At 47.8% G+C, this 26,048-nt stretch overlaps 1 protein-coding gene across 12 annotated transcripts in view; it reads left to right on the forward strand.

The window, feature by feature from the left end:
* Window positions 1-26,048, forward strand: part of MCF2L (MCF.2 cell line derived transforming sequence like) — a 1,263,355-nt gene that overhangs the window by 1,122,366 nt on the left and 114,941 nt on the right. For all 12 annotated transcript variants that reach the window (XM_078657683.1, XM_078657685.1, XM_078657688.1 and 9 more), the window contains one exon: window positions 16,687-16,802. In XM_078657683.1, the coding sequence (XP_078513809.1) occupies window positions 16,687-16,802 (116 nt within the window). The remainder of the gene's footprint in view (window positions 1-16,686; window positions 16,803-26,048) is intronic.

Below are 26,048 nucleotides of genomic sequence, written 5' to 3' on the forward strand. Positions count from 1 at the left end.
CTCACGAAACATGGACCAGTCCATGTTATCCTCCCATTTCGAGACCTCAGGGGGTCTGGACGCGCCCCAGAGTTGCGCAATGTCCCGTTTTGCAATCATGTATCCCAAGGTAGCCCATCTGGTCTGGGCTACAGAGTAGTCGGTGGGTTCCCACACATTCAACAGACACCGTCGTGTCTCCGGCCGCAGGGCAACACCAGTCACAGCAGTCATCACCGCAAGCACATCAGTCCAGTAGGCCGCCACCACTGGGCACTCCCAAAGAATATGTAAAAAAGTAGCACTCGACCCACAACCACGCTTACATAACCCATCCGGGGAAAAGCCCATTGTCACCAGACGCGGACCAGTGACATATACTCGATGAAGGATTTTAAGTTGAACCAAACGGAGACGGGCAGGGATGGCTACCTCTTTCGGAGAAGAGAGTGCCGATTGCCAATCCTCGTCGTCCAATTCCAACCCATCGCCGACCCAAACCTCCCGAAGTCGGACCAATAAGTCTGCCCGATTATTGATCAGTTTCTTGTAAATCAGAGAAATGGTGCTATCAGGCAGGTGGCCATCAAGGACACGATCTTCGAGGGGGGAAGACTCGGGCAGGGTCTCATCAGGAGTCAGGACTGAGGCGAGGGCGTGTCGGACCTGCAGATAGCGAAAAAATTCCCTACCATTCAAACCGTATTCCGCCTGAAGGGCCTGGAATGACTTCACACTACCTTTCGAACAGACATCACCCACCTTACATATCCCAATCATATCCCAGCGGTCGAAGCCCTTAGTAGACCAGAGACACCCCAAACGTTCAGAGGCATAAAGCGGTGTCGCCAGTGTCATGTAAATGTAAATGTAAATGTAGGTGTACTTATATAGCGCAAACCTGTCACCCAAAGGGCATCCTGGCGCTTGCTTAGGGAACCCGTCCTGGTATTCCCCTGTGAGAAACCCCGGCAGGGTGTCCACAAGGTGAAAGTCAGGCATCCCGCCGCGAGGGGCCGTTGTGGAGATTAAGCAAGCTATTGCCCAGAGTCGCAGAGTGTGAACCCGTGAGTCGAGGAGGCACCGGGGCGAGAATTATCGAGTCCGTGGAATTTTTAGCCCAAGACCCGCCGAGGCGGGGAATTGAACCTTGGTCCAGGACCGATCTCAGCTTCCGGGTCTGCCGCCTCTAACCCCTGAGCCACACTTCTCTCATTCGATCCTCCCATCCCAAACTCACATTCGCGGCTCGCCACACAGTGACTGCAATCCTGGACGGGCCCACAAGATGGCGCCCGGCCGATCTAGAATAAAGCGCTCTATTAAAGTCCCCACCCGGCAGCTGGAGTCTATCCATCTCAAAGGCAGGATTACGACCCGGTGAAAACATCACGTGATTAATGGCAGACAACTGGGACGCCCAATAATATCTCTTGATGTCGGGGAGCGCCATGCCCCCGTCATACCAAGGGACGGTGAGTTTCGCAAGGGCAATACTTGGACGCCCGTCCCAGATCAATTGCCTTTGAAGACTCTCGATCTCCCGGAAATAGGTCTTGGGGATGTCGTCATAGGAATTCTGGAGTGCATAAAGGAACCGCGGCAAGGACATAATTTTAAACAGAGCCGCCCTGCCCAGAGGAGACAAAGGGAGCTTACGCCAACGGGCCACGTCCAGTCGCAATCTAAGCAACGGGGGGAGGAGATTACGCTCAAATCGGAGTGAGGAGTCCAACGTAATGAAGATCCCTAAATACTTGAAGCCAGACTGGACCACCTGGATAGGAAGTCTGCTCGGCAAGGGGGGCAAAACACCCGAAAGAACATACACGCAGGACTTGGCCCAATTAATAACGAGGCCTGAGTTGGCACCAAATGAAGTAAGAACATCAAATAAAACAGTTAGAGATTTACGCGGGGAGGTGAGATATAAGAGAATGTCATCCGCGTAAAGTGAGACGCGGTCCTCAAAGTCCGGTGACCAACGGATCCCTTTAAGCGAAGGTTCCCATCGAAGCCATGCAGCTAACGGTTCCAGGGCAAGTGCAAAAAGCAACGGAGACAAGGGGCAACCCTGACGGGTTCCCCTGCCAAGGTTGAAAGGGGCCGAAACTCTACCGTTTACCACAACTTGTGCTAAGGGTTCAGCATATAATAACTTCACCCAACCGATAAACTCAGGCCCGAAACCAAATTTCTCAAGAGCCGCCCAAAGATAAGGCCATTCCACAGTGTCAAAAGCCATCGAGGCATCCAACGATGCCAAAATGGCCGGCTCCGTCAGAAGCCCCGCCCTCGCAATCGCACCGTGGAGACGACGTAGGTTAAGAGCCGTGTTGCGATGCGGGATAAATCCGGATTGATCTGGATGGACCAAGTCATTAATGACCGTCAGGAGGCGGGTCGCCAGGAGCTTAGCCAATACCTTGGGCTCAACATTCAGCAGGGATATGGGTCTATAAGATGAACAAAGGTCCCGTGGTTTACCATCCTTGGGGATGACAACTATTGTGGCCAGACGCTGATCATATGGGAGAATACCCCGTTCCCGGGACTCCAGAAACATGGCACGAAGATAGGGCGCCATTCTGTCGGGGCGTAGCTTGTACAGTTCAATTGGCAACCCGTTCGGGCCCAATGCTTTGCCCGATCGGAGTGATCGGATGGCAGTAGCTATCTCATCAATAGTAAAGGGGGACTCCAACGCTATACGATCTAAATCGGAAACACTGGGCAGAGCTATATCGCGCAACAGAAGGCGAGAGTCAGCCACATCCCTCACAGACACAGGGGTATAAACCACACGAAAATACTCAGCAAAACATTCAACTATTCCAATCGGGTCCGTCACACTCACACCACTCGATGACTGAATCACGGGCACCACACGATTCGCTCTCTCCTTCTTATCCAACCATGCCAGTAAATTACCCGCTTTGTCCCCCACATCATACAAACGACCCTGTTGCTCCCGGAACATCAGTTTGGCAGCATCCGTGACCATAGACTTATAGGCAAATTGTTTCAGACCCAGGGCGTGGAGTTTCGCAGACGTGACACCCGATTCCAAAGCAGCCTCCAGTGCAGAAATCCCTCCCTCAAGGTCCACCACCTCCCGATTCCTCGCCTTCTTAGCTTCAACAATAAGGGAGAGGGCCTGCCCACGAATCACCGTCTTAAAGGCCTCCCACAGGGACACCGCGGAGGAGACCGACCCCTCGTTATCCAGAAAATATGCGTCCAAAGACTTAATCAAAAGGCTGCGGGTCTCGGGGGAGGTAAGGTACCATGGGTTGATAGGAGCCATCCGACCCACTGCCTCCACTCCAATCTCAAAACGGAGCCAGAGCGGAGAGTGGTCAGAAATGCCCCTGGGGAGGTGTACAATCTCACGAACCGCTGGCGACTGAGCCGCAGGCATCAGGAAATAATCCAGTCTAGACAGACTCCCATGGGCCCCAGAGTGGAAAGTGTATTGAAGCTGAGTAGGATGCATAAGTCTCCAGCAATCCACCAAGCCAAATGTGTCCAAAAACCCACCCAACCACTGTTAGGCCGCAGGAGTATCTCTAGGGGGGTGGCGATCGTGTAGACTGGAGAACACAGAATTAAAATCACCTGCCATAAAGAGAGTACTATCAGGGAGGTCCAACAACACACGGCCCAAATCGGAAAAGGTAGAAGTCTGCAGGCCGGGGGCACGTAAACAGTAAATAAGGAGAGGGTACGACCCTCATAGCGACCCACAAGGACAGCATATCGCCCCCGATCATCCAGAATCACATCATCAATAGCTAGGGGGAGGGAAGCCCGAACAAGGATACCCACACCCCTAGAACCCGAGGTAAACCCCGAATGTGCTGCGAGGCGATAGCCCCACCTATTCATCGCATGACAAATATTGCCCACCAAATGAGTCTCCTGCAGGGAAACAATATCTGGAGATAAACGTCGTATACATTTCAACACCACACTCCGTTTGATACGATCCCCCAGACCGTTAACGTTCCACGAAACAAATCTCAACCCGCTACCCCCCATCCCATCCAGCAACGCCAAAACCCCTCACCAATGAGCATGACACAAGAAACATCATCAAATACAGGATAGAGTCGCCTTGAGAACAAAACACACAAACAACGAACTTCCCAACCGCCCACCCCCCAACAAACAAGAGAACACCCCCCACCCTGCACCCCTGCAAAAAGCTAAAAAGCCACCCCAACCTGCAGGGTGCCTGTCGCCCAAGAACCCCCATTCTACACAAAGACCCCGGAGGAGGAAAGGCTCCGTCCCACCCGCCACCCCGAGCAAGACCGATAACGAGGAAAAACACACAACAAATCACATAAACAGTAGAGGAACGTAGGCATACAATCCTGGAAAGAGTTACTCAAAACAAGGCCCCAGGCGTAGACGAAATGTTCAGCTCTCCACACCACCTTCAGCACCGCCCGGGTGGGCAGCGGACTCAGTCTCAGGAGGTCGGTCAGGCAGAGAGTCCAGCCAGTCATTCACAGCATCCGGCCGATCAAAGAAAAAAGTTCGGTCATTGTACTCAACCCGCAGCCTAGTTGGAAAAAGCATAGCGTAGCGCAGCCCCATGTCCCTAAGACGCTTCTTGGCACCACGAAATCCCATTCGCTGCTTCTGGACCTGTTGGGAAAAGTCCGGATAAAAGTTCACTGTGGCATTCTCAAAGGCCACCGGGCCCTTCACACGTGATGCTTGCAGGATAGCGTCCCGATCCCTATAGTGGAAAAGTTTTGCAACAATAGGCCTCGGCGGGGCACCTGGCTTACCCTGGCCCCCCGGAACACGATGTGCACGCTCCACTGTGAAAAATTTACTCAGTCCAGATGGAGAGAGGTGGTTTTGGATCAGGTCCTCAACTAGGAGATCAACCGAGTGGGGTTCTGGATTCTCCGGAACACCAACCACGCGAACATTACAGCGACGTGCCCTGTTCTCAAAGTCTTCCAAGCGCCGGGTCATGAAATCGTTCACCCTACGGAGATTGCCAATCTCCGTCTGTATCTCCGAGACGTCTGCCGTGAGGCTGGATGACTTGAGGTCCAATGATTTCACCTTCTCATTGGTTTTTGATAGATCGGCTCGAATTAAGTTCACGTCAATGGCCACGGTGTCAATTTTGTGGGCCAAGGTTTCATATTGTTGGCCTATCGTCTCCCTCATGCCAGAAATGGCGCCCATGATGTCCTGCAGGGAAGGCTCCGTTGACGTGTCCACGATGTGGTCAGACGCGCTGGGACCGGGCAGGGCAGCTCCGGGGGACCCCTTCGAGTGGGTATAACGGTCCATAACGTTAGATTGGACCGGACCCCCGCGCAGAGGCGTCTTCGTCTTCCATGTCTCCCGGTCCCCTCTGCCTGCCATTTTGGAGACTGCGTCACAAGGAGATTCACCAGGTTCAACGGACCGGGCACCAGAAAGTGAGGCCTCTGGACCAAAGGGCCGCAACAAGGATACCACTAGGATAGAGCCAGCCAAATAGGAGAATAGGCCAGCCAAAGGCCCGACAGCCGTCTCGTGCCCCGGACCCAGCCCTGGCCAGACTCTCTTGCCGATGTCCCAGTCTGAGGCAGAATCGAAACCGAAACTTAAGAGGGGGACCCTCAAGTCCAATCCCCCTGCCGTTGTTGTTCAACTCCAAGACGGCCACTGAGCCTCACCCAGTCCCGGGTGCACCTCAAGGGCGGAGCCCAAAAGTTCGAATCACCGTAACTCCGGCACCCGGTGTCGAAATAAAATTCCGAAAGGTCCAGGTAGATCAGCCCAACGTCCTCTACACAAATCCTCGTGAAAAATCAGGATTAGTTCAGGATATTATGCCGGGAGTGGCGGGGGTCCGGGGAGCGCTGTGCTCACGCGGCCATCTCGGATGCCCGCCAAGCTCCTCCCGTATTAGTGAATTCTGAAACTCTTTTCCCCATAGAAGGACACACACAAGAAATCCACACTACACATTTAAAAGATTTTATTAAAAATAAATGCGCCAATCTAGTGCAGATTGTATGAATACATTTTACTCTAAAAATAAACTCAACAGTGGCAATGAAAGCTCTCAATAAACAAAAATATTCAAAAGAAAAATACAGCATAGTGATGGTATTCAATAGTTTATTGCATCACATGAAGAAATCAGTCTTTTCAACCAACCCCTCTTCTTTATCCCCTAGCTAAACTTTCTTAGCACCAAAGTGCATTTCCAAGTTTCTTGGATGACTGTTGGCCCGCATACCTTTGCTGAACAGAATTATTGTCTGTTAGGTTCTGTACTTTCAGATGGTCACTCTCTATTTCAGTTATGAAATTGAATTGACACTGCATTATATAGTCCTTACTATCCCTGATGTTGCATGACACCATTTTGGTTTTGGATGAGGTAGTCCCCTGCAGCGACTCGAAGGATTGTTTTTTTGGTGAAAGTGAATACTCAGATCCTTGCAATAACAATATTAGGAGATTCAGCTGACCTGGGGTGCTTGTGATTAAGAGGGATTGCCCTCTCTAGTGCTAAGATATGACATCAGGAGTTTGTGGCCAAATAGCAAGATACAAACCACAACCTCTGAAATTATAGTGGGATGCATTCGTTCACTTTCTGGATTACTTGTGGAGATTGCTTGGTCCAATTTATAATACACGGTTGCCAGCTCACTAAACTGTGCTTCTTGGTCTTGTGGTAGAACAGCATCTCTAATTATGTTAAGATACGCAGTGAATATTGACATACAGAGTTGATGCATATTCATCATCTTGATTTTCATAAACAGATTGGTTATAGAACATGCAGTGCTTCATTTGAGCCGGTGGTTTCTGGTGTTCAGCACCAGCCCTAAATTGTCAGCACCTGCTCTAGTGACAGTCCACCACATGGTGGAGCTATCTGTCCAATGTTGAGATGAGCAGAACAAACATATTTTCATATTCATTATAAAAAGAACAATACTTGCTGCTCATGCCATTCTTATAGCTCTGGGTGGCCTGGAATAGTCAAAGTCAAAGTCAAAAAGTACTTTATTCGGTTAAAAGAGGTATAACCATAAAAGCAACAGAAATTCACATATCATCTACAGTTCTCAGTGATGCAGCAATTGAGGGAAGATATTAGTACAATACATAGTATTTACACTATTACAGTTCGTTTAAACAAATTGTCTTCCTAAGTTTAAAAACCTGTTTAAAATACTCAGCTAGTGATGCCACAGTAAAAACATTGTCCATTTTTTGCAGTTCTAAATACGCGGGGCGGCACCTGTACAAATGAATTTCCTTTAAAATGGGGACAATCAATTTTCTACGAGGCAATATATAGAATTTACAAAAGAATAGAACATGCATATTGGATTGTATAGATATTTCATCACAGGGGCATAGAGGCAGTTCCTTGGACCATGAATTCATTTCAGGGAAGGTAAAAAATCTAAAAACAATGTTTACTCTGAAACGTGTTAAAAATAATCTGTCAAAATTAGGCATATGTAGAGTTAAGTATGGCTGTAATCTGTCACTTATTAAGGTTAGATGGTGGGAGGTGACAGTGTTTTTATTTGATTCTTCAAGCTGTCTTTTATCTCTGAGGAATTCAATGCAAAGTTTTTTCAGTTCTTTTCTGGGGATGTATGCCATAGAAGGCGGGCCATCATAATATTGTGAACGGTCTATTTCGTTAAGAAACATTTTAATGTAATTTAGCCATTCGACAACATTTGCTCTCCCCAGTTTTAGAACGTCCTGTATTATGGCACGATTTAGTACACATTCATTCACAGTCCATACTCTGTGCCATAGTAAGATGGGTTGTACTCTAATTATGTCCGTAATATAAGGCAACCCCAACTCCTCATGACATATGGAAGTCGCTGTACTCTCCGGCAGTGATAGAATGTTCCTTAAAAATTTATTTTCAATTATTTGCAGTGCCTTTATGTTAGAGTAACCCCAGAGGCCAGCTCCATACAATGCCACAGATACGCACGTTGCATTATACACGGTTAAAATCTCCCTGATTGGTTTCATTCCCAGTTTACGTATAAAACTCTTTAAAGCCATAATTGTCTTAGAGAACAAGAGTGTTCATACCTTCACCGCACTTGACCAAGTACCAGTTTAATGGAACAAAATTCCAAGATAGGGGAAGGTAGATGTTCTCTCTAAGGGAGCATTATTTATATACATTGTTTTCATTTGTTTTTTGGTGCGCGTGCCACAGTTCATGGAAAAAGTCTTACTACAATTTATTTTTAGATCAAGGTTAAGCATAAACTGGTTAAAAGATGTCAACATTTTTTGTAAAGCCATGGGGGTGCGGGCCATTAAGACAGCATCATCTGCATACAACAGTGCTGGGATGGATCTCTTTCCAATCTTGGGCATAGTCTAAATGGTTGGACTTTTAGACATTTGATGATCGGTAGTTGTGCTTGAACTGTTATTGGCAGTGCTTGCAGGGGCAATGGGTGGTACGGGCTGCAGCGGCCTCCTGACAAGGGCCCAAGCACTTTTTTGTTTTATCAAATTAAGCACTTAGTACACGTGGTGGGTATATTCAATGGAAGTTGAGATATTCAGTGTGCGACTTGTGTGGTATGGGTCGGGTTCATGTTACATGGGAAATGGAGCAATAGAAAATTATTTTCAGATCATATCAAAGGCTGATATTCCAGCACTAGCTGATGGGTGAAAAATGCACCAGAGAGGCGGATAACTGTCTTATAAAAGATAAAAAGAGGAGATAACCACAAAAGTTGACACCACCCTGAAATATGCATGATTTCCTGGGACATCAGGGGGCTTAATAACCACAGGTAGGTTAGGCAGGTCTCAACAGACACACTACCAGTATTGTTTTATTTCATGAAGTCCACCTGGTTTCAGGAACAGAAAGGACCTTTTCTAGCACTTAGGGTACACTTGATTCTGCCATTTCTATAATGTGTACTCAAGAGGAGAGGCTATGCTGATAAGAAGGGGTCATGTATTTAGACCTACATGTACAGTTGATTATTCGGAGGGCATTGCTTTCTTATTGTGCAGGACATACTATAGCCTTATAGCCCGCCGTAGAGGGCTATACCGACTATTAAAGGCCCTCTCCAGCGTTAAAGGCCCCGAGCCGAAGGTGAGGGCATTTAACAAGGGAGAGGGACTTTAATAGCGGTATAGCCCGACTACCAAGGGCTATAAGGCTAGTAGAGCATTCTGCCACTAGAGGGCAGAATGTTCTAACAAAAAAAACAAAGCCTTATGAGTGCGTGAGGGGATTGGAATCCCCTCAGGCTCCCTGAAGCCTTTGTTCACAGCCAGAGCAGTGAACAAAGAAACATTGGAATGTTGGAGCTCCAGGCTTGTACCAGCCATTATAAGCCCGGAGCCCTCCATAGTTTTCAATGGCGCTCCCAACATTTCAATGTTCTAATATGTAATAGGAATATTACTGTCATTAATACATACGGTATAACACCATCTGCTCCTGATTTTTTGGTGAGTAGAGTTCTTGTTTGCGATCTAAAACGGGTCCTTTTGTATGAGGTGGTATGTATGCATATATATGGTATTTCTGTGGTGCAGACCTAGAAAAAAGGCTGCGGAAAACTGTACGTGGTCAAAGACGAGCATAGAGTCAACGAATAATAGGAGAGATAGCTGGGTTGTGGACTTTTCATGCATTGTGATGCAGCTTTCTTTAAAGACAGACGGGAGTCTTCAACACTTATAAATTGTTGAAGCGCTGGGGGTAGTCCTCATGAATACGGGGATGTTGTCCCAGATCCTGGGTACATTGATGGAAAATACTTGCTGCATTGTTTTTTATTTTATACCCAGTTTAGTCTGCAGTCTCATGGTCTTCTGTCTGCAAGTGTGCATGAAATCATCAGAGATGATGTGCTTGTCAGCAAGATAACCAAGGGTGAAAGTTATGATGCCTTTGTAAATGATGCCGCTGGATTTGAAGATGGTGCAGCCTGGCAAGGAGAGACAGTGAAGTTCCATCAGGATGGGGATGATGTGATCATATTTCTTCAGACCGTGGATGAGACATTATGTGGCATGTAGGAGGCCCTTAAAGAGTTCCAGTGGGGAATGTAGGAGGCCTTGGAGCTGGGCGTTACTGCCATTCAGATGTAAAAGTATAATTGCTTAAACAGCAGTGAAGTAGCTTGCTGGAAGAAACAGTTTCACCTGCTTTAGAAGAGAGAGCTCGTACCAGGCTTTCTGGCAGTGTCTTTCTTTGGGAGCGAGATTAGACAGAGAGGTGAAATACCTATACAACTATGTAGCTGCTAGACAATATGGAAAGGGAGAGTGCCCAGGTAGAACCTTAACTTAGTTGCTGAACCCACAGTGGGCCTCGCAAGACAAGACATATTTGAAATCGAAGATGAAAAGGAGTCCATGTAGGATGGTTTACCCAACAGTACCATAAGTAATTCGATCAACATCTGTCTCTGACGAGGGTGGCACCAGGGCTACTGAGAGAAGTGCCCTTTGCTCAGGCAATCGAAAAAAGTACTCAACAGGCCATCTCTGCATCTAGTTCTTGACTCAAGATGAGTTGCTGTCTGATCCTTGTGAGCAAGAGGGTCAAAATATCTATAGAAAATCTGCAGTTGCAGGCAATTGAGAGTCATTCTGGGAAGAGGAGGTGACCAGCAGGAGCAAGATTATGGCACCTGAAAGGAAAGGTCTTTAAAAGGGGAACTTGGCAATCAGTTCTATGAGTAGCATTTCTCTCCCCTAGAGGCTTATTCCAGGTGCTTCTGGTGCCAGGTATTCACATGGTCAAATGGTCAGGTTTTCAATCCCTGCCTCTGCAAAGAGCTGCTATGTTATATCATGCAGATTTGTAGAGCGCACTATCACCTAAGAAGGCATTGTGGCACGGAGTAGGTGTGAGCCTAGCCACACCTATAGCCTAATGGGACTGCTCAAAAAGCTAAGTCTTCAGCTGCTTGAGGAATTCAAAAAGTGAGGAGGCGGCTGTTATGTGTATTGGCATGTTGTTCCATGCTTTAGTAGCAATGTTCAAAAAGACTCGACTGCTGGATCAGATTTTCTGTATGCGTGGTATGTGTGCAAATAGAAGTCCAGATGAGTAGAGGTGCCTGGAAGGGTTGTAAAAGCAGATGCAATTGTTGAGATATGCTTGGCCACTGTTAGCAGTGCGTTGAAAGTGATGGTGAGGAGTTTGGATTGAGCCAATGGAGCCCCTTCAGGTGTGGTGTGAGTGCGTCGTGGAATATTGAAAGTGATTTGGGCTGCCAAGTTATGAATTGTCTGCAGCCTTTTGGTGAGTTTGTTGCTGATACTGGCATAGGTTTTCAGGTAGTCCAGCTTGCTTGTGAACAAGGCGTGCATGACATTTTTCCGGGTCCTGACTGGGAGCCACTTGAAAATCTTCCTCAGCATATTCAGGGTATGGAAGCATGGGTCAATGACGGCATTGACTTGGGTGGTCATTTTGAGTTTGCTGCTAATGACGAATCCCAGGTTCTTGGCATGGGCGATGGGGGTGGGTGTTGGTCCTATCTCTATTGGCCACCTGGTGGAGTCCCATAATTTAAAGTGCTCTTCCCGAAGATCACAATTTTGGTGTTCAGCTTTCGACAGTTGGTCTTCATCTAGTGGGAGATTTCAGTCATGCAGGCATTGAACTTGATCCGGGTTCTGAGCGTCTTAGCCCTAAGTGAGAGAATGAGTTTCATGTGGTCAGCGTAGGAGAGGATATTGCTATCGTGCAAGTGGATGATGCTGGATAGAGGGATCATGTATGCGTTGAAGAGGATATGGCTCAGGAAGAATCCTCGCCGAACCCCTGCAGATGAGGTAGCAGGCATCCAGGGTGTACATTGACAGACTGACTGACTTGGTCCTTCAATCATGAAGGAGCAGATGCATCAAACTGCGTGTCCTTGGATTCCGATGTTGTGTAGGCATTGGATGAGGATGAGGTGGGCGACAATATCAAATGCTGCAGAGAAGTCGAGGAGGATAAGGGCTGGCATGTCTCCTCTGTCCAGAATCAGGCAGTTGTCAACTGTGACAGCGATAAGGGCAGTTTCCGTGCAGAGGTTGGGTCTGAAACCAGACTGAGTGGTGTTAAGAAGTTTGTGGTCATTGAGGTATTTGATGTGGCATCTGTTGATGATTTTCTCCAAGACCTTGGCTGGGAACGGTAGCAGGGAGATCGGCCTATAGTTGATCATTGGAGGGTCTTCAGAGTGTTTCGTCAGCAATGGGAGGACAGTTGCATGTTTCCAAGCATTTGGAAAGGTAGCAGAAGAGGTGGAGGCAAACGGAATGTGAGTGAGCATGGCGCTGATGGCTTGCATTTCTCTGGAGTTGTAGTGGTGGACCTAAGTGGATGGACTTAATGATGGCAGTGGTTTCTTCTGGGGGTGTTGGCTGCCCATTTGGTTAGCATTGGTTTGTAGGATCAGATCAGGAGGTGTTTGGCGTGGTCTGTCTGGTCTGGTTAATGGTTGAAGTTGCTGTAAATGGCAGTGATATTGTTGAACTAAGAGATTGTTTCAGAGGACCTGCGGATGGGTGATCAAGTTGTAGGTGGCCGCTGGTGAGGTAAAATACTTCACAATGGCAAAGATTTCCTTGCTTCTGTTGATGCTGGGATTGATGCAGTCCAAAAGAGCAGCACGATTGGTGGTCCAGATCATTTGGTGGTAGTGAATCATGGCGGAATTCTGTATTGTCTTGGCTCATTTTCCATTTGTGCTATAGTTGTTTGCAGTGGTTTATCATCAGTCTGAGTTCCTCTGTGTACCAACTGCCTTTGGGCCTATACATTTTTATATTGCTGTGTTTGAGAGGGGCAAGGTAGTCAGTGCAGGAGGTGATCAAGTTGTTAAAAATTCTTGATGGCTTTGGGTGGCTGTTGTTCTGTTCTGTTCTGTGGGTGTTGAGAGTAGATTCCAGTCCTTGATTGTGATGCTATTTCGGTTTCGGCAGGCTGGTCTGGCGGTTGTGCGTGTGCAATAGACTGGGACAGGAATGCTGACCTAGATGAGGGTGTGATGTGTCCAGGATACTGGTATGGGCTTGTTGACTCTGATGTTGTCTAAGGCGCTAAAAATAGGGTCCAGGAGGCATCCGGTGACATGGGAAGGTCCATTCACTCATTGGGTGAGGTTTAGGCTTACAAGGTCTTTGATGAATGCTTTTGATTTGGATCGCTGGGGTCTTCCACATGGAGTTTCAGGTCTCAGAGTAGAATGTAATTGCTAGCCTCTAGAACAAGTGATGCGACAAAGTTAGTGAATGAGTTGGTGAAGTTGGTGCCTTGTCCCGGTGGTCTGTAGATGAATGCTGCATAGTGTGAAGTTGGCTGTGGCGTGGAGTTTGAATAACAGGTGTTGCATGATGGAGGATGGCATGTCCATGGAAGCGGTGCAGCTGATGGTGTTCTTGTTAATGATGGCTGTTTTGCCTCTGGGCTTGGAAAGTCTGTCTTGCCTGGCGATATTTTAGCCGGGGGTGGATGTGGCGATGTCAGGTGCCGATGGAAGGGTTCAGCCAGGTTTCTGTGAGGAAAAGTAGGTCTGGGGAATTGTCTTGCAGCAGGTTCCAGCACTCTCTGGTATTTTCTGTGAGTTGTTGTTTGTTGAGGAGTAGGCATGCGAGTGTAGAATGTTGTGGAAGTAGTTGTGGAACAATATGAGTGAGAGAGAGTAGGGTGTTGGGTGCTGTTTGTGTGTGAGTGTGTGTGTGGAGTATTGGGTGTTTGGTTAGTCCATAAAAACTTGCAGTAAGTGCAGGAAAACACTCCCTTGGTGGTGCAGTGAGGTGAGGTAGCAGCATGTGGAGCACTGGCTGCGGTTGAGGGCACGAGGTTTCCAGCATGGTCGTGGCTAGAGGGAGGAGGACCATGGGTCCTGTCCCTGGAGGGGGTCAAAGTGCAGATGGGCCTGCCTTTGGTGCACATACGCTGCCAACAGCTATTAAGTAGGTCCAGGGAGGGGAGTGATGGCACTTCCTATGCCGATGGCTGATGGGAAATCCAGAGATGCCACTTTCTGTGCATATGGATGATGGAAATGAGTCCTCTTACTTGGCTTCTTCTTTTTACAGACAGTTTTGGTGGGAAAACAGTGATGCCACTTCCTGTGCTGATAGATGATGGGAAATCCAGTGATGTAATTGCCTGTGCGGATGGATGATGGGAAATCCAGTGATGTCACTTCCTGTGCAGATGGATGCTGGAAAATCACATAATACTAATCACAGTGCTCAGCATTGAGTACCTTGATGCCGGACAGGGACTAAGTCTTGGATGCAGTTGCTGCCAATGGGGATTTGTACAGGGAGGTGCTAAGGTTCACAGCTCTAATGTCGCAGTGGGAGAGGGCAGTCGCGAAATGTGCTTGGGATAGAGATAGCTTTGCACATGGCAGGGTTCAGAGGTGATACTGAGTCAACAAGCTGCATAAAAAATGAAGGATCATTTGCCTTAATGTAACTGTTAACAACACACATGCTTTTGGTCCCTCTCTTACATGCACATCATTCCGAACAATGATAACTACCTTCCAGAATCATAGTCGTACATCGAAAACTTTTTTTCTTTTATGAACATAGCCAAAAGTATTGCAATTTCATAATGCTTATGTTAGTTTGCCATTGTAATTAAGCAAAAGTATTTCCTTAAGCACTGGCACGGTTCCCTCTGCGTTCAAACAGGCCATATTGGTACCTCTCCTAAAAAAAGCTGGAGCTGACCCTGCCAACCCAGCCAATTATAGGCCTATCTCTCTTTTACCCTATTCTTCCAAACTACTGGAGGCCCATGTTACAACCTGTCTGTCCGCGTTCATTGAGAGCTCCGGCTTTTTGGAACCTAACCAGGCAGGGTTCAGGCCAGCCCACTCTACCGAGGCAGTCATTCTCAAAGTCTTTGATACTCTTCGGGAGAATGCCGATAGAGGGTCCTCCCAGGCACTAATCCTTTTGGACCTCTCGGCCGCGTTCGACACGGTGGACCATGACATCCTCCTCCACCGTGTCGGACAAGCAGGCATTCAGGGCCCTGCACAGGATTGGATTAAGTCCTTCCTTTCGGGCAGAGTGCAGACAGTCCACCTAGGCCCCTTCGCTGCAACCCAGGTACCCACCACCTGCGGAGTCCCTCAGGGATCCTCCCTCTCACCTCTACTTTTTAATCTGTATCTTCGCCCACTAATTCAGTCACTTAGCAACTGGAACTGCACTGTCCTCAACTATGCAGATGATATGCAGATCATCTTTCCCTTAGACATCCCGGATGCGACATCCAATTTCCAGGCTGTAATGCTGCACATCCAACAATGGATGATATCTAATCAGCTTAAACTGAATCCGGAAAAAACGGAACTCCTCCTGCCTTGCTCTAGTTCTACTCACTGGGGACCCCAATTCTGGCCAGCTGAACTGGGCATTGCCCCCACTCCCTCGAGTTCAGTAAAAAGTCTGGGCGTCACCATTGATAAAGACCTCTCCTTGAAAACCCACGTCGGAGCCATTATCTCTGCTAGTATGTTCCAGCTTCGCAAAATTCGGAAAATTACTCACCTGCTCTCTCACGAGGCCTTGGTGCAAATTGTCATCTCCCTCGTTCTCTCCCGTCTCGACTTCTCTAACTCCCTTTACTGGGGCCTTTCTAGGTCCCTGCTCCACCGCCTCCAGATGGTGCAGAACCAGGCAGCAAGACTTATCTGTAAAGTCCCCAAATGGCAATCTGCTAGACCTCTCCTGGCCAAGCTGCACTGGCTGCCCATTGAGCAAAGGGCTGCCTTCAAAATTGGATGCCTAATCTACAAAGCACAGCATACCAAATGCCCGGCCTTCCTGAAATCCCTCATTAACCCACACTGTCCGACCCGTAACCTCCGCTCGGCCCACCTTCATCTTCTCACCTCCCCAGTGATCAAGTTAAAAAAATTGGGTGGCCGGAGATTCAGCTTCCTGGCACCCAAGCTGTGGAACTCCTTCCCCCTATACGTTAAAACCTCTGATTCCTTGCTGAGCTTCAGAAAGGGCTTAAAGACCTGGCTCTTCTCAAACTCTCATTAGCTCTTCCTCCTGCCCCAATTTCAACCTCAGGGCCAGGAAACCTCCGGTGTCAGTGCGCTTTATAAATGCAGCTTAACATTAACATTAACATTATCAAATCTGAACAATATTCTTGATAAATAACATTTGTTTGAATATAGCCCAACGCCAGCAAATATATTCTAAGTACAGCTCATCAGATGATTAAACATGTGCAAAATATTGGTACTCCTCTTATAAAAATCATTTTATTGCATATAAGCTATACTTTATGTAGAACATTCCAAATTCTGTTACAATTTTAATTTTGACAGCGCTTTTATTTGTCTGTGTTCAAAGTAAGCTCTTGAAACAAATATATTTAAATGTAATTGAAATGGAATATTCTGAAACCGTAATCTAGGCGTGCCGTAAAATTTACATGATTGACTTACTCTAAAAACTGAATATTTTGTAAGTGACATTTCTTGCCCGTTTAGGTGTGTTACTTAACTTTTGTTGGATCCTAAGCCATAATAAAGAGAAATGCATGATCTGGCAGAAATTCGTTTTGCATGACTGCTCAAGTTTATCAGCTTCTAGCAGGCCTGCCTCTAAAAGCGATATTGAGTTGTGACCGTTTAAATGTCTGATTTTCCACAGGGCTATGCTGCTGAGATGGACAACCCCTTAATAATGCATCTCATTTCACCCACGCTCCAAAACAAGAAGGATGTGTTGTTCGGCAATATGGAGGAAATCTATCATTTTCACAACAGGTTGGTGGTTTTTCACCAATTCCTTTTTTTCATAAATGGTTTTAGTCCCGATTTTCCAGATATGTTCCAACACACCTGTTTCTAAATAGAAACCTGTTATGGCACTCATGTGGAGAATCCCTTGAGTTCAAGAAATATCAGACTATGTGAGCAGCGAGTTAGTGCACTGAGAGAGAGAGAAGCTCAGACTGACCTACACCACAAAAGAGTAGGCACAATGGGTTAAGAGACAGAAACAGAAAGAGGACAGAGAAGGCAAGACAACCCTAATATGTGCAGAGGAAGAATACAGTAACTTGACAACACATCGGTTTGTCATTAGAGTTATGCTCATTTAGAGCTCAGAACGTCCCACGGTGATGGAGAACCTCAATGCTGTTGCAGATTGTTCTTACAGAAGTGATTCTGTATCTGGATCACAGAACATAAACAAATATTGTATGTACATACAAGAGAGAAGCCCTATGGGTCTAGCTGTCACACCTGAGGCACTTAAGACTACATGTAACACAAGACAAAAGGATGTGCCTCCCTTAATCCAGGAGCCAACCCCTGTACAGAAGAAATACAGAAAGACAGGTGAGAACAAAATAGTACATTTAACCAAACACTAAGTGCCCAAGAGGAGTAAAAGCTGAGCACCAGAGAGAAAACTACTCTAAGTCAGCAAGGCAGAAGACAATGGAATGCATGCATGGGACTAGAAAGACAAGGGCAAAGCTAAATACTGAATGAAGCCTAAGAACTGGAATCTTAAACCTTGAGAATACATACAAGAGCACGCCATCAAGAAAATACTTGAGAAAAAATAAGGCAGGACGAGCACATGCATACAACAAGCAAAGCAGGGTAAAGCTGCAGACAAAATAGATCAGGACAAGCTCAGTGAAACCAGAAGCAAAAGAGGCAACCAACGTGGGCTACAAAGTAACCAGAGTGAGGAGCAGATAACAGGACCAAAGGACATCAACTATAGGAAAAGGCAGGAAGATAACTGAAACCGAAATAGGGATAAAAGCTTCTAAATCTAGAGTATCCTTAATGCAAGCAGCAGTGTACTACACACGCCCCTAAAGGCCCACACCATTGTGTTGCCCACAGCTGAGGTTGAAAGGCAAAAGGCCTTCAATAACAGACATAGCCTGTGGCAGGTTGTAAGGCGATAATAGCATTCTCCATTATGAGGGCAGCGTGTCCAAGTGAAAACAAGCCTTTGCAGGAGACTAAGGGTGCAAATCATTTCAACAGTTTGCTGAAACTTTCCCTTCCTCCCCTAACTCCCACTGTCAATGATTGACAGATGTCCGTAGGGCCGTGCAGGCTATTTTATTCCACCGTGACATAGAATTTTTCTTCTACTGTTGAAACCAGAGGAGCGAGAGCAACATTTGTGCAGCCCCTTCCTTTGCTTGAATAAACTACTTTGCTCGTGTAATGTAGCAAGACAGAGACTCGGGACGCTTCTGCCACCTTCCTGTCATGGTTACTTAGTCTTAGGGTCTCTCACCCCTAAAACAGAGATGCAAATGCTGTAGATAAGGGTAGTGGAATGTTTACAGAGCTGGACTTGTGCCAGTGTTCATAGCTTAAAGCCTTGTGCTGTTGTATTTAGTGGAAGTCCTCAGATTCCACTGTTCAAATTCCCATTAAAGCTGACCTGAAGGTGCCTTACTTAGGCAGAAAGACCGATGAGTTTGGTGTTCCAAATTGCCCAGGAAAACAATAGATACAACGCTACCTTTCACTGAAACCCAGGCACTGTCTCTGATTCAGCCGCTACCAAATTGATGGAATGGTCAAAGACATTGGAGACACTGGCCTCCAAATCCAATTATATGTCCAATATAGTGCTCTGAAATAGAAATTAGGCAACATTTACTGGTCCAATGCAAAAAAAGTAATACATTGTTTGCAGGTTAAAAAGTATGACATGGCCTCTTGCCAACACAGCAATTAATGGATGAGAAATATGCAAACGTATAGCCTAAATGAAGCATGGATTCCAATAGATAGTACATCTACAGTTGCCAATAATAACTAGCTTCCTACAGTGGACCTCAATTCGCAAAAGTGACTTTAAATATGTGAATGATTGACCTGTGTATGGGTTTTCCTACATTTCGAGTACATTTCAGATTTTTCAGCAATGGAGTCCGCTATGACTGTTGCAGGTTCCCCAGAGTACCCATGTGTATCCATTTGCACCCGCCTAGATGTACATTTTTACATTTTCACATGTGGAGGTTGCGATCTTCTATTTCTCCATGGGGGAAACTATTTCATAACACCTTATCAATTTTGGTCTTATTCTCTCCCAGTACTGGAATTTAGAAAACGTTACTCTGGGCAACCATGAACTGGTGGTCAAAGTGTGGAAAAGGAACGGGGATGGAGTGTGAAAAGCAGAGTCTGCCAGTTAACTTATGCATGTATTTTAAAAACATCTGCAAAGAAATTGGCATCAAGAACATTTGTGACAGTAAATTTGTTCTAGCTTAGTTCATTGGTCACAAAGAGGCATGTTGCAATTTAACATGGTTAAGACCTTCTGCAGAGATCTTTGTGTGCCCAGCAATTTTGGGAGGATTATCAATCGCAGTGATATAACTCTAGTAGTTAAGGCAATTCTGGGAGAGTTCTTGTTTTATCCAGTGACCTATTTGGCTAGAAAAGAAACATAGAAGCAAGTTGCAAGCTGTAAAGCACATACGTAACATGCAGATCACACATTTGCATTTTAATTTGAAACTGAAATTGTTTTGTTTCTTTCATTTCATAAGTTTCAATCCTTCTAATATAGCACAGTGCTGTATCTAGTAGCATCAAGGAGTAGCATGCAAACTGTAAGTCATGGGAATAGATCCTTATGTTTTTCCCTATCTATTGTAATTCTATGATTGCAAAGAAGGGTTTCTTTGAGAAGTAATAACATTTTGTTAATACAGACATCCACAAATACTGCAGTATGTGTTATCCTTCATTCTTAACATAAAATGTCAACAAGTATGGGCGATATATGATTCCTATCCCTTATAACCCTCATTGTCTTTGGTAACATTTCCTGTACTGATTGACACACTTGTGTGATTTGTTGCACCTTTATGTGTGATGTAAGGTGCTCTAACAAATACTCTAAACCTGGATGAGTAGCGCTGTAAAATACTTAAATAAAAATAGTAGGTGCTATTTAAATAATTATTTGTGTAATTACTCATGCACACATATAAATATTGAATTCTTACAGTGCATGCAACATCTCTTACATAAGGAGGTTGAACAAAGTAAAAATCCTGCCTCTCAGTCACAGCCTCTCCAAAGTACTTGTGAAGTGAGAAGCCTTTGTTGCTTTTCATTGCATTGACCTCTAGGTAATCGGCTCAAGATATCTCCCAGCCAGGGTGATACTTGAACAAAAGAAGGGGCTGATGGCCCATTAAATCAGGCCCGGACAGGCCGTTGAGGGCACCGGGCAATCCCCCGGTCGGCCGCAAGGGTGGGGGCCGGTTTTGGGCCCTGGGGGCCGTTTTTGTAGCAGAGCCGTTTTTGCAGCATAGCTGCAAAATCGGCCCTGTAACAACATCGGCTGAAATGCGGCCCTGGCAAAGCGCTCGCCCCCCTCCCGCCCGGGGGGCGGGGGGGCCGACCGAGCACTTTGCCAGGGCCGGTTTTGGTTCCCAGTCCGGCCCTGATCAGGCCTTTGTTTTGGGCCCTGCTGAAAGTGAAAATAAAAAAGCCCCCTCGCTGCCTGCAGGTTGATACTCCTAACAGAATGCAGACAAAGTGTGGGCATTACTGAATTATGTCTTGGTGTCGGAAAAATGACACCAGGACAAATTCAGAAAGTTTCCCTAGGTCCAACGGACCCTGGAACCTGGATCCGGCAGGATCCCCTTACATTCCAGAACTATTCTCTTCCCATTCCCAATGTCAGTCTTCTTCTCTATGGCCCGCATTTGCAGAGGATACCATCAACTCAAAATTTAGAATGCTGTAGGCCCCTCAAAAAATGGGCTCCTGGTGCAGGTTAAAGTTGCTTTATTCATCAAACAGTGTCATAAGCACTCTTGCAAAAATGTGGCAAACTTCACAAAGCAAAGACACTTGACCCTTATTCCAAGTTGACCAGAGCAGTATCCCTGAGGGGAACACCTCTGTTGCTAACTCCATGTGACTTTGTGTTTCTGCACCCAGGACTACAAGGTGTATGGACACTGGGTACAATACTTCCCGGAGGCAGACAGTCAGCAGAGGCACTGGCTGGTTCCCACCTCACTTCCAATGTAAACTACATACAGAAAGTCCAGAGCAACCAACTCAAATAACAATTATAAGTAATACATTGGATCAAATCTTCTAGGAGGTAGTACCTCAGAATCCAAATCTTACTTCTTGTATGACCACTGTTCTCAGGCTGATATACATTCACCTGTATGAAGGAGAGTACTCCTCGAACTATCCATCCCAGCGTGAATGTATATCAGCCTGAGAATAGTGGTCATACAAAAGTGGTCATACAAGAGGCAAGATTTGGATACTGAGGTACTACCTCCTAGAATTTCTTGTGATGATACATTGGATGAGCCCTGATAAAGTCAGTGATGTTCACACATCTAACTGATGAAACACGTGTTGGCTACAGGGTACTCCTAAAGAATGTGGATTGAAGGAAGAAATCAACTTGAAAACAAGGTGATTTGTACCCATTTATTACTTATAATTGTTATTTGAGTTGGTTGCTCAGGACTTTCTGTATATTGCGAGGACTGGGTTTTCTCAGCCACTGTGAGAACGCACTCTCTCTTGAAGCACCATGGAATTGGACAAACGTGCAGTTACTGTGGGAATACTAACTAGGTTTGTGCAGGTGACCCAGCCACACCCTATTGCAAGTGCATTCCAATGTAAGCTGCCAGCGGAAGCATGTAAGGCTCTCCACAGCAGCCCATGAGCTTGCCCGCCTCTCGCCACTCTTCCGACCGCAATCCTCTGTGACTCTCTGCTCTCATTTACAAACTGCTCAGAGCAGGTGGTAAACGGGAGCATTAAACTCCCCCAGAATCAGGGAAACCTGTAAAACGACCCTGTAATTCCAGTTAAAGAAGGCTATTCCCCATTCTGGGAAGTTTAATTTATGATCAAACTTAACCCAAAAGGAAATATAATTCCGGTCCAAATTTCTCCACACGGATTTACGGGGAACTCTTAATGGGGCCCTTTGTATCTCAACTTCCAGTGTTAAGAGATATATATCAAAGCACAACAAAACTGTACTATTCGAGTAAGCCAGTTGCTGCAAGGCCTTATTTTTCTTGTGTTTCCATTTTAGGTCTCGCCTACGCAGCGCGCATGCGCTGCATAGGAGACGACCTCATGTCGTCGATGAGCTTTTCTCCCCAAAAACGTGCACACGTTGCTTTGCTTTCTATTGCAACGCACCCACATTTGGCGATTTCCATGCGGGAGCGAGCAGCTGGCATATGGCAGCAATTATCGCCACGCCAGCTGTTCCCTCCTGCGAGATAATCGCGCAGACCCCCTCCTCTGTCCCCTCCCCCTGCTGCGAGGCGCGCGCCTGCTGCCGAGCCAGCTTTTTATATCCCTTCTTTGGCCGAAGTGGTGCTAACATTAACCTTTTTTTTTTTAAATATATTTTTATTGCAGAATCAGGAATAGACACATCCAACAAGTCAACCCATACACCAACGGCACCCAGCATACAGTGCGATATCAATGCAATACACAGCCGATTAACCCACATCCCGGAGGCTGGGCGGCGCTTCAATGAGTCAGGTCACTGGAGGTACCTCGGTGCATGCCCTATTCGGGACACAGGTCAAGTGTAGTACTTCGTTTCTGCTTTTATCCCAAAACAACCAACCCACCCTCTCCATCCAATCCAAGGCCACTCCAATGTCATGTCACTAAATCATCACGACTACCTTCCTGGGCCATCCGGTTCCGGGAGGTTGCCGCTAGCCGGCAAACCACCCCCTCCTACGATCCCTTCCCAGTACCCTCCCCCCAACTGCTGCTAATGCGGGTTCCACCATCCCCCTCCTGCTCCAGGGTGATAACTATCAGGAAGTGTTGACTAGCAAGTAGTCGCATGGAATCCCTGCCTATAACTGATCAGTTTCTTCGCCTTCAGTTAGGTAGTCCCTTAATGCCTGCACCACCAGCTCCCAGGACCGCGCCAGGTCCAAGCTCTTCTCATTACCAGTTCTAGTCACCTGGCGCATTCGTAACACACTCTCACAGCTCGACCACTTCACCAATTCATTCCTCCACCTCCGTACAGACGGCCCCTCTTTAGACTTCCAATGCCAAGTGATCTCACGCTGTGCCAGTATCAGTCCCAACCCAATGAATTTGCTCGTAACCTTGGTCTTTTTGGTATGCGGGAACCAGAGAAGCAGGCATGCGGCCATGTCAAAGTCCACCTCCCGATCCGTGACAGCATTCAAGAGGTCCCCCACCTCGGACCAGTAGTCCCCCAATTTCGGGCAACCCCACAGCATGTGGTCAAGATCCACCTCAGGTTCCAAACATCGCGGGCACATGGCATCAAGCACCTGGAAGTGTCGACGTAACCTCTCCGGGGTCAAATATGCCCTATGGATCACAAAATAATGCACTTGTTGGAATCTCGCATTCCTCGTTCCTTTCCAGGTCCTGTATAGCACCTGACCCCATACGGCGTCCGGGATTTGTCTACCGACACTGGTCTCCCAGCGCGACTTCAACTCAACTAACGGGGCCAGACCTTCATTTAACATCCTATTATGGAGGCAGGTCACCGCCTTGACGGTGCCCGCCGCCATCACCACATATTGGCACACCGCCGTCACCTCCGGTTCAGCCAATCCGCCCCCCCAATGCTTCTGCAGAGCCGCGACAACCGCCGCATGCAGCAAGAAGGTACCACTCGGCAGGCCAAATTGCTCCTGTAAGGTCTGGAACGGGGCCAGCGTCCCGTCCACATAGAGGTCTCCTACCATCTGCAAGCCCAGGTCCTCCCACTCTAATAATCTGGACCAATCACCCCCGTGCGGTAAGGCAGTGAGCATTCCCAACGGAATCTCCGGGGCGTACGGCCGGCGCTTCCCAGCCCTCTTCAGGTTCCTGTTCCAACACAATCTGAATGTCCATTCCTCCATCGTGAGGTCCCTACTGGCCAGCCTCTGTTGCATCACGATAGACGACAAGACATGCCTCTGAATGCCGACCCCCCGACCTTCTTCAGGCCCCCTGAATTCTCTGGCCACGTTCTGCGTCAGGACCTGGAGCTGCGCTGCCAGATAATACAACTCGTAGTCGGGGACTGCCATCCCCCCCTCACACTTGGGTCTCAGCAGGGTGGACAATGCCACCCGTCTGCGACCGTGGCCCCAGAGAAAGCCAGTCACCAACGTCTTCAGTTCCCTAAAGATACTCTGCGGGATCCACACCAGCAGCGTTCTAAAATAGTAGAGGAGCCTCGGGAGTGCCACCATTTTCAACAGCGCCACACGGCCCAGTACAGACAGTGGAAGTGATGCCCAGAAGTCCATACTGCCTTTCAGCGCCCTAATACAGCGCCCCACATTCCCCTCAAGGAGGTTCGCCGCGTCATGGTAGATGCGCACTCCCAAGTAAACAAAACAAGAGGGTTCCCATACCACCGGCCTCGTGAGCTGCGGGCAGAGCGTGGTCTTCCGCAGCGGAAACACACAAGTCTTAGTCCAGTTCACCCTGAGGCCTGAGAGCCTCCCGAACCTGCCCAACATGTCCACCGCGCCTTCTAGAGCCCTTCCAGCGTCCGCCAGGTACAGTAACAAGTCGTCGGCATACAACGATATATAATGCGAGTCAAGTCCTTGCGCAATGCCGTCGAACACAGCTCCCGTTCTCGCCTGCGCCGCTAGTGGTTCCATTGCTAGAGCAAAGAGCAGAGGGGATAGCGAGCAGCCCTGCCTCGTGCCCCTACAGACCGGATAAACCGAGGAGACCAAGGTCCACAGCCGCACCCGCGCCTTAGCCGAGGAATAGAGCACCCTCGTCCAGCCCCGGAACCCCTCCCCAACCCCGAACTTTAACAGCACGCCATCTAAAAAATCCCATTCCAAGCTATCAAACGCCTTTTCAATATCAACCGTCAGCACTACCGGGCCTGGATCCGCCAAGGCAGCACTATCAATGACCCCAATCAGCCGACGGATATTCATCGAGGTGCTCCTAGAGGGGATAAACCCCGCTTGATCCCTATGCACCAAAGAGGTCATCAGTGGTAGGAGCCGGGTGGCTAGGATTCGGCTCAAAATCTTATAATCCACAGTCAGCATAGACAACGGACGATAAGAAGAGACATCTAAAGCATCCCTGCCCGGCTTCAGCAGGGGCACAACCAGCGCCTCCGTCATAGAGTCAGGCAACCGCCCCAATTGTGCCGCCTCCGCATACACAACCTGCAGTCTGGGTGCCAGTACTTCCATAAATTTGGCATAAAACTCGATCGGCAACCCATCAACCCCAGGGGTTTTGTTCCGCGCCATATGACTAATCGCCCCTCTGATTTCGGCCAGGGTGATGGGGCCCCCCAGGTCCCGGGCCTCCTCCTCATCCAATACCGGCAAAGGGATCTGATTTAAATAACCGCCAATGTCCGTGGCTTCCACCTCGAGGTGGCTAGTGTACAGACCCGTGTAGTAGGATTGAAAGCGCCCCAGGACCGCTGACTGCGAATAAACCACCTCCCCATCCTCCAGTCGCACACTCATAACCGGACAACCTCTAGGGTTCGGATCAGCCAACTTCGCAAGGAGCGTGCCCACTTTATCGCGCTCCTCATGCACTTTCACCGCATACAACTTATAATCATAGCACCGCAATCTCTCTGTCTCAGTCGCCACCGCCTCCTTAGCACGTAACAAGCTGTTTTGCAGCTCCGGCTTCTCGGGTCGCTGCCATTCCACCCCTCTCAGCACGTCCTCCGCCTTCGCGAGGTCATTCAGCACTGTTCCTCGCACAGTCAGGAACCGTCCCATACACACCCCCCTCACCACCACTTTCATCGCATCCCATTCATTCGCTCTAGTCGCTGTCGACCCAGCATTGACCGTGAAGTAGTCGTCTATGCCCTGTCGGACCGTGTCACAGAACGCCGGGTCATCCAGCGTCTCCGGACGAAGTCTCCACGTAGGGACCGCCGACCTCGCCAACTGCCATTGCACAGAGATCAACAGTCGGTTATGGTCCGAGATGGTTCTA

This window comes from Lissotriton helveticus, chromosome 8 (genome assembly GCF_964261635.1).
Source record: "Lissotriton helveticus chromosome 8, aLisHel1.1, whole genome shotgun sequence".
In the NCBI taxonomy this organism is placed as follows: Eukaryota; Metazoa; Chordata; class Amphibia; order Caudata; family Salamandridae; genus Lissotriton; species Lissotriton helveticus.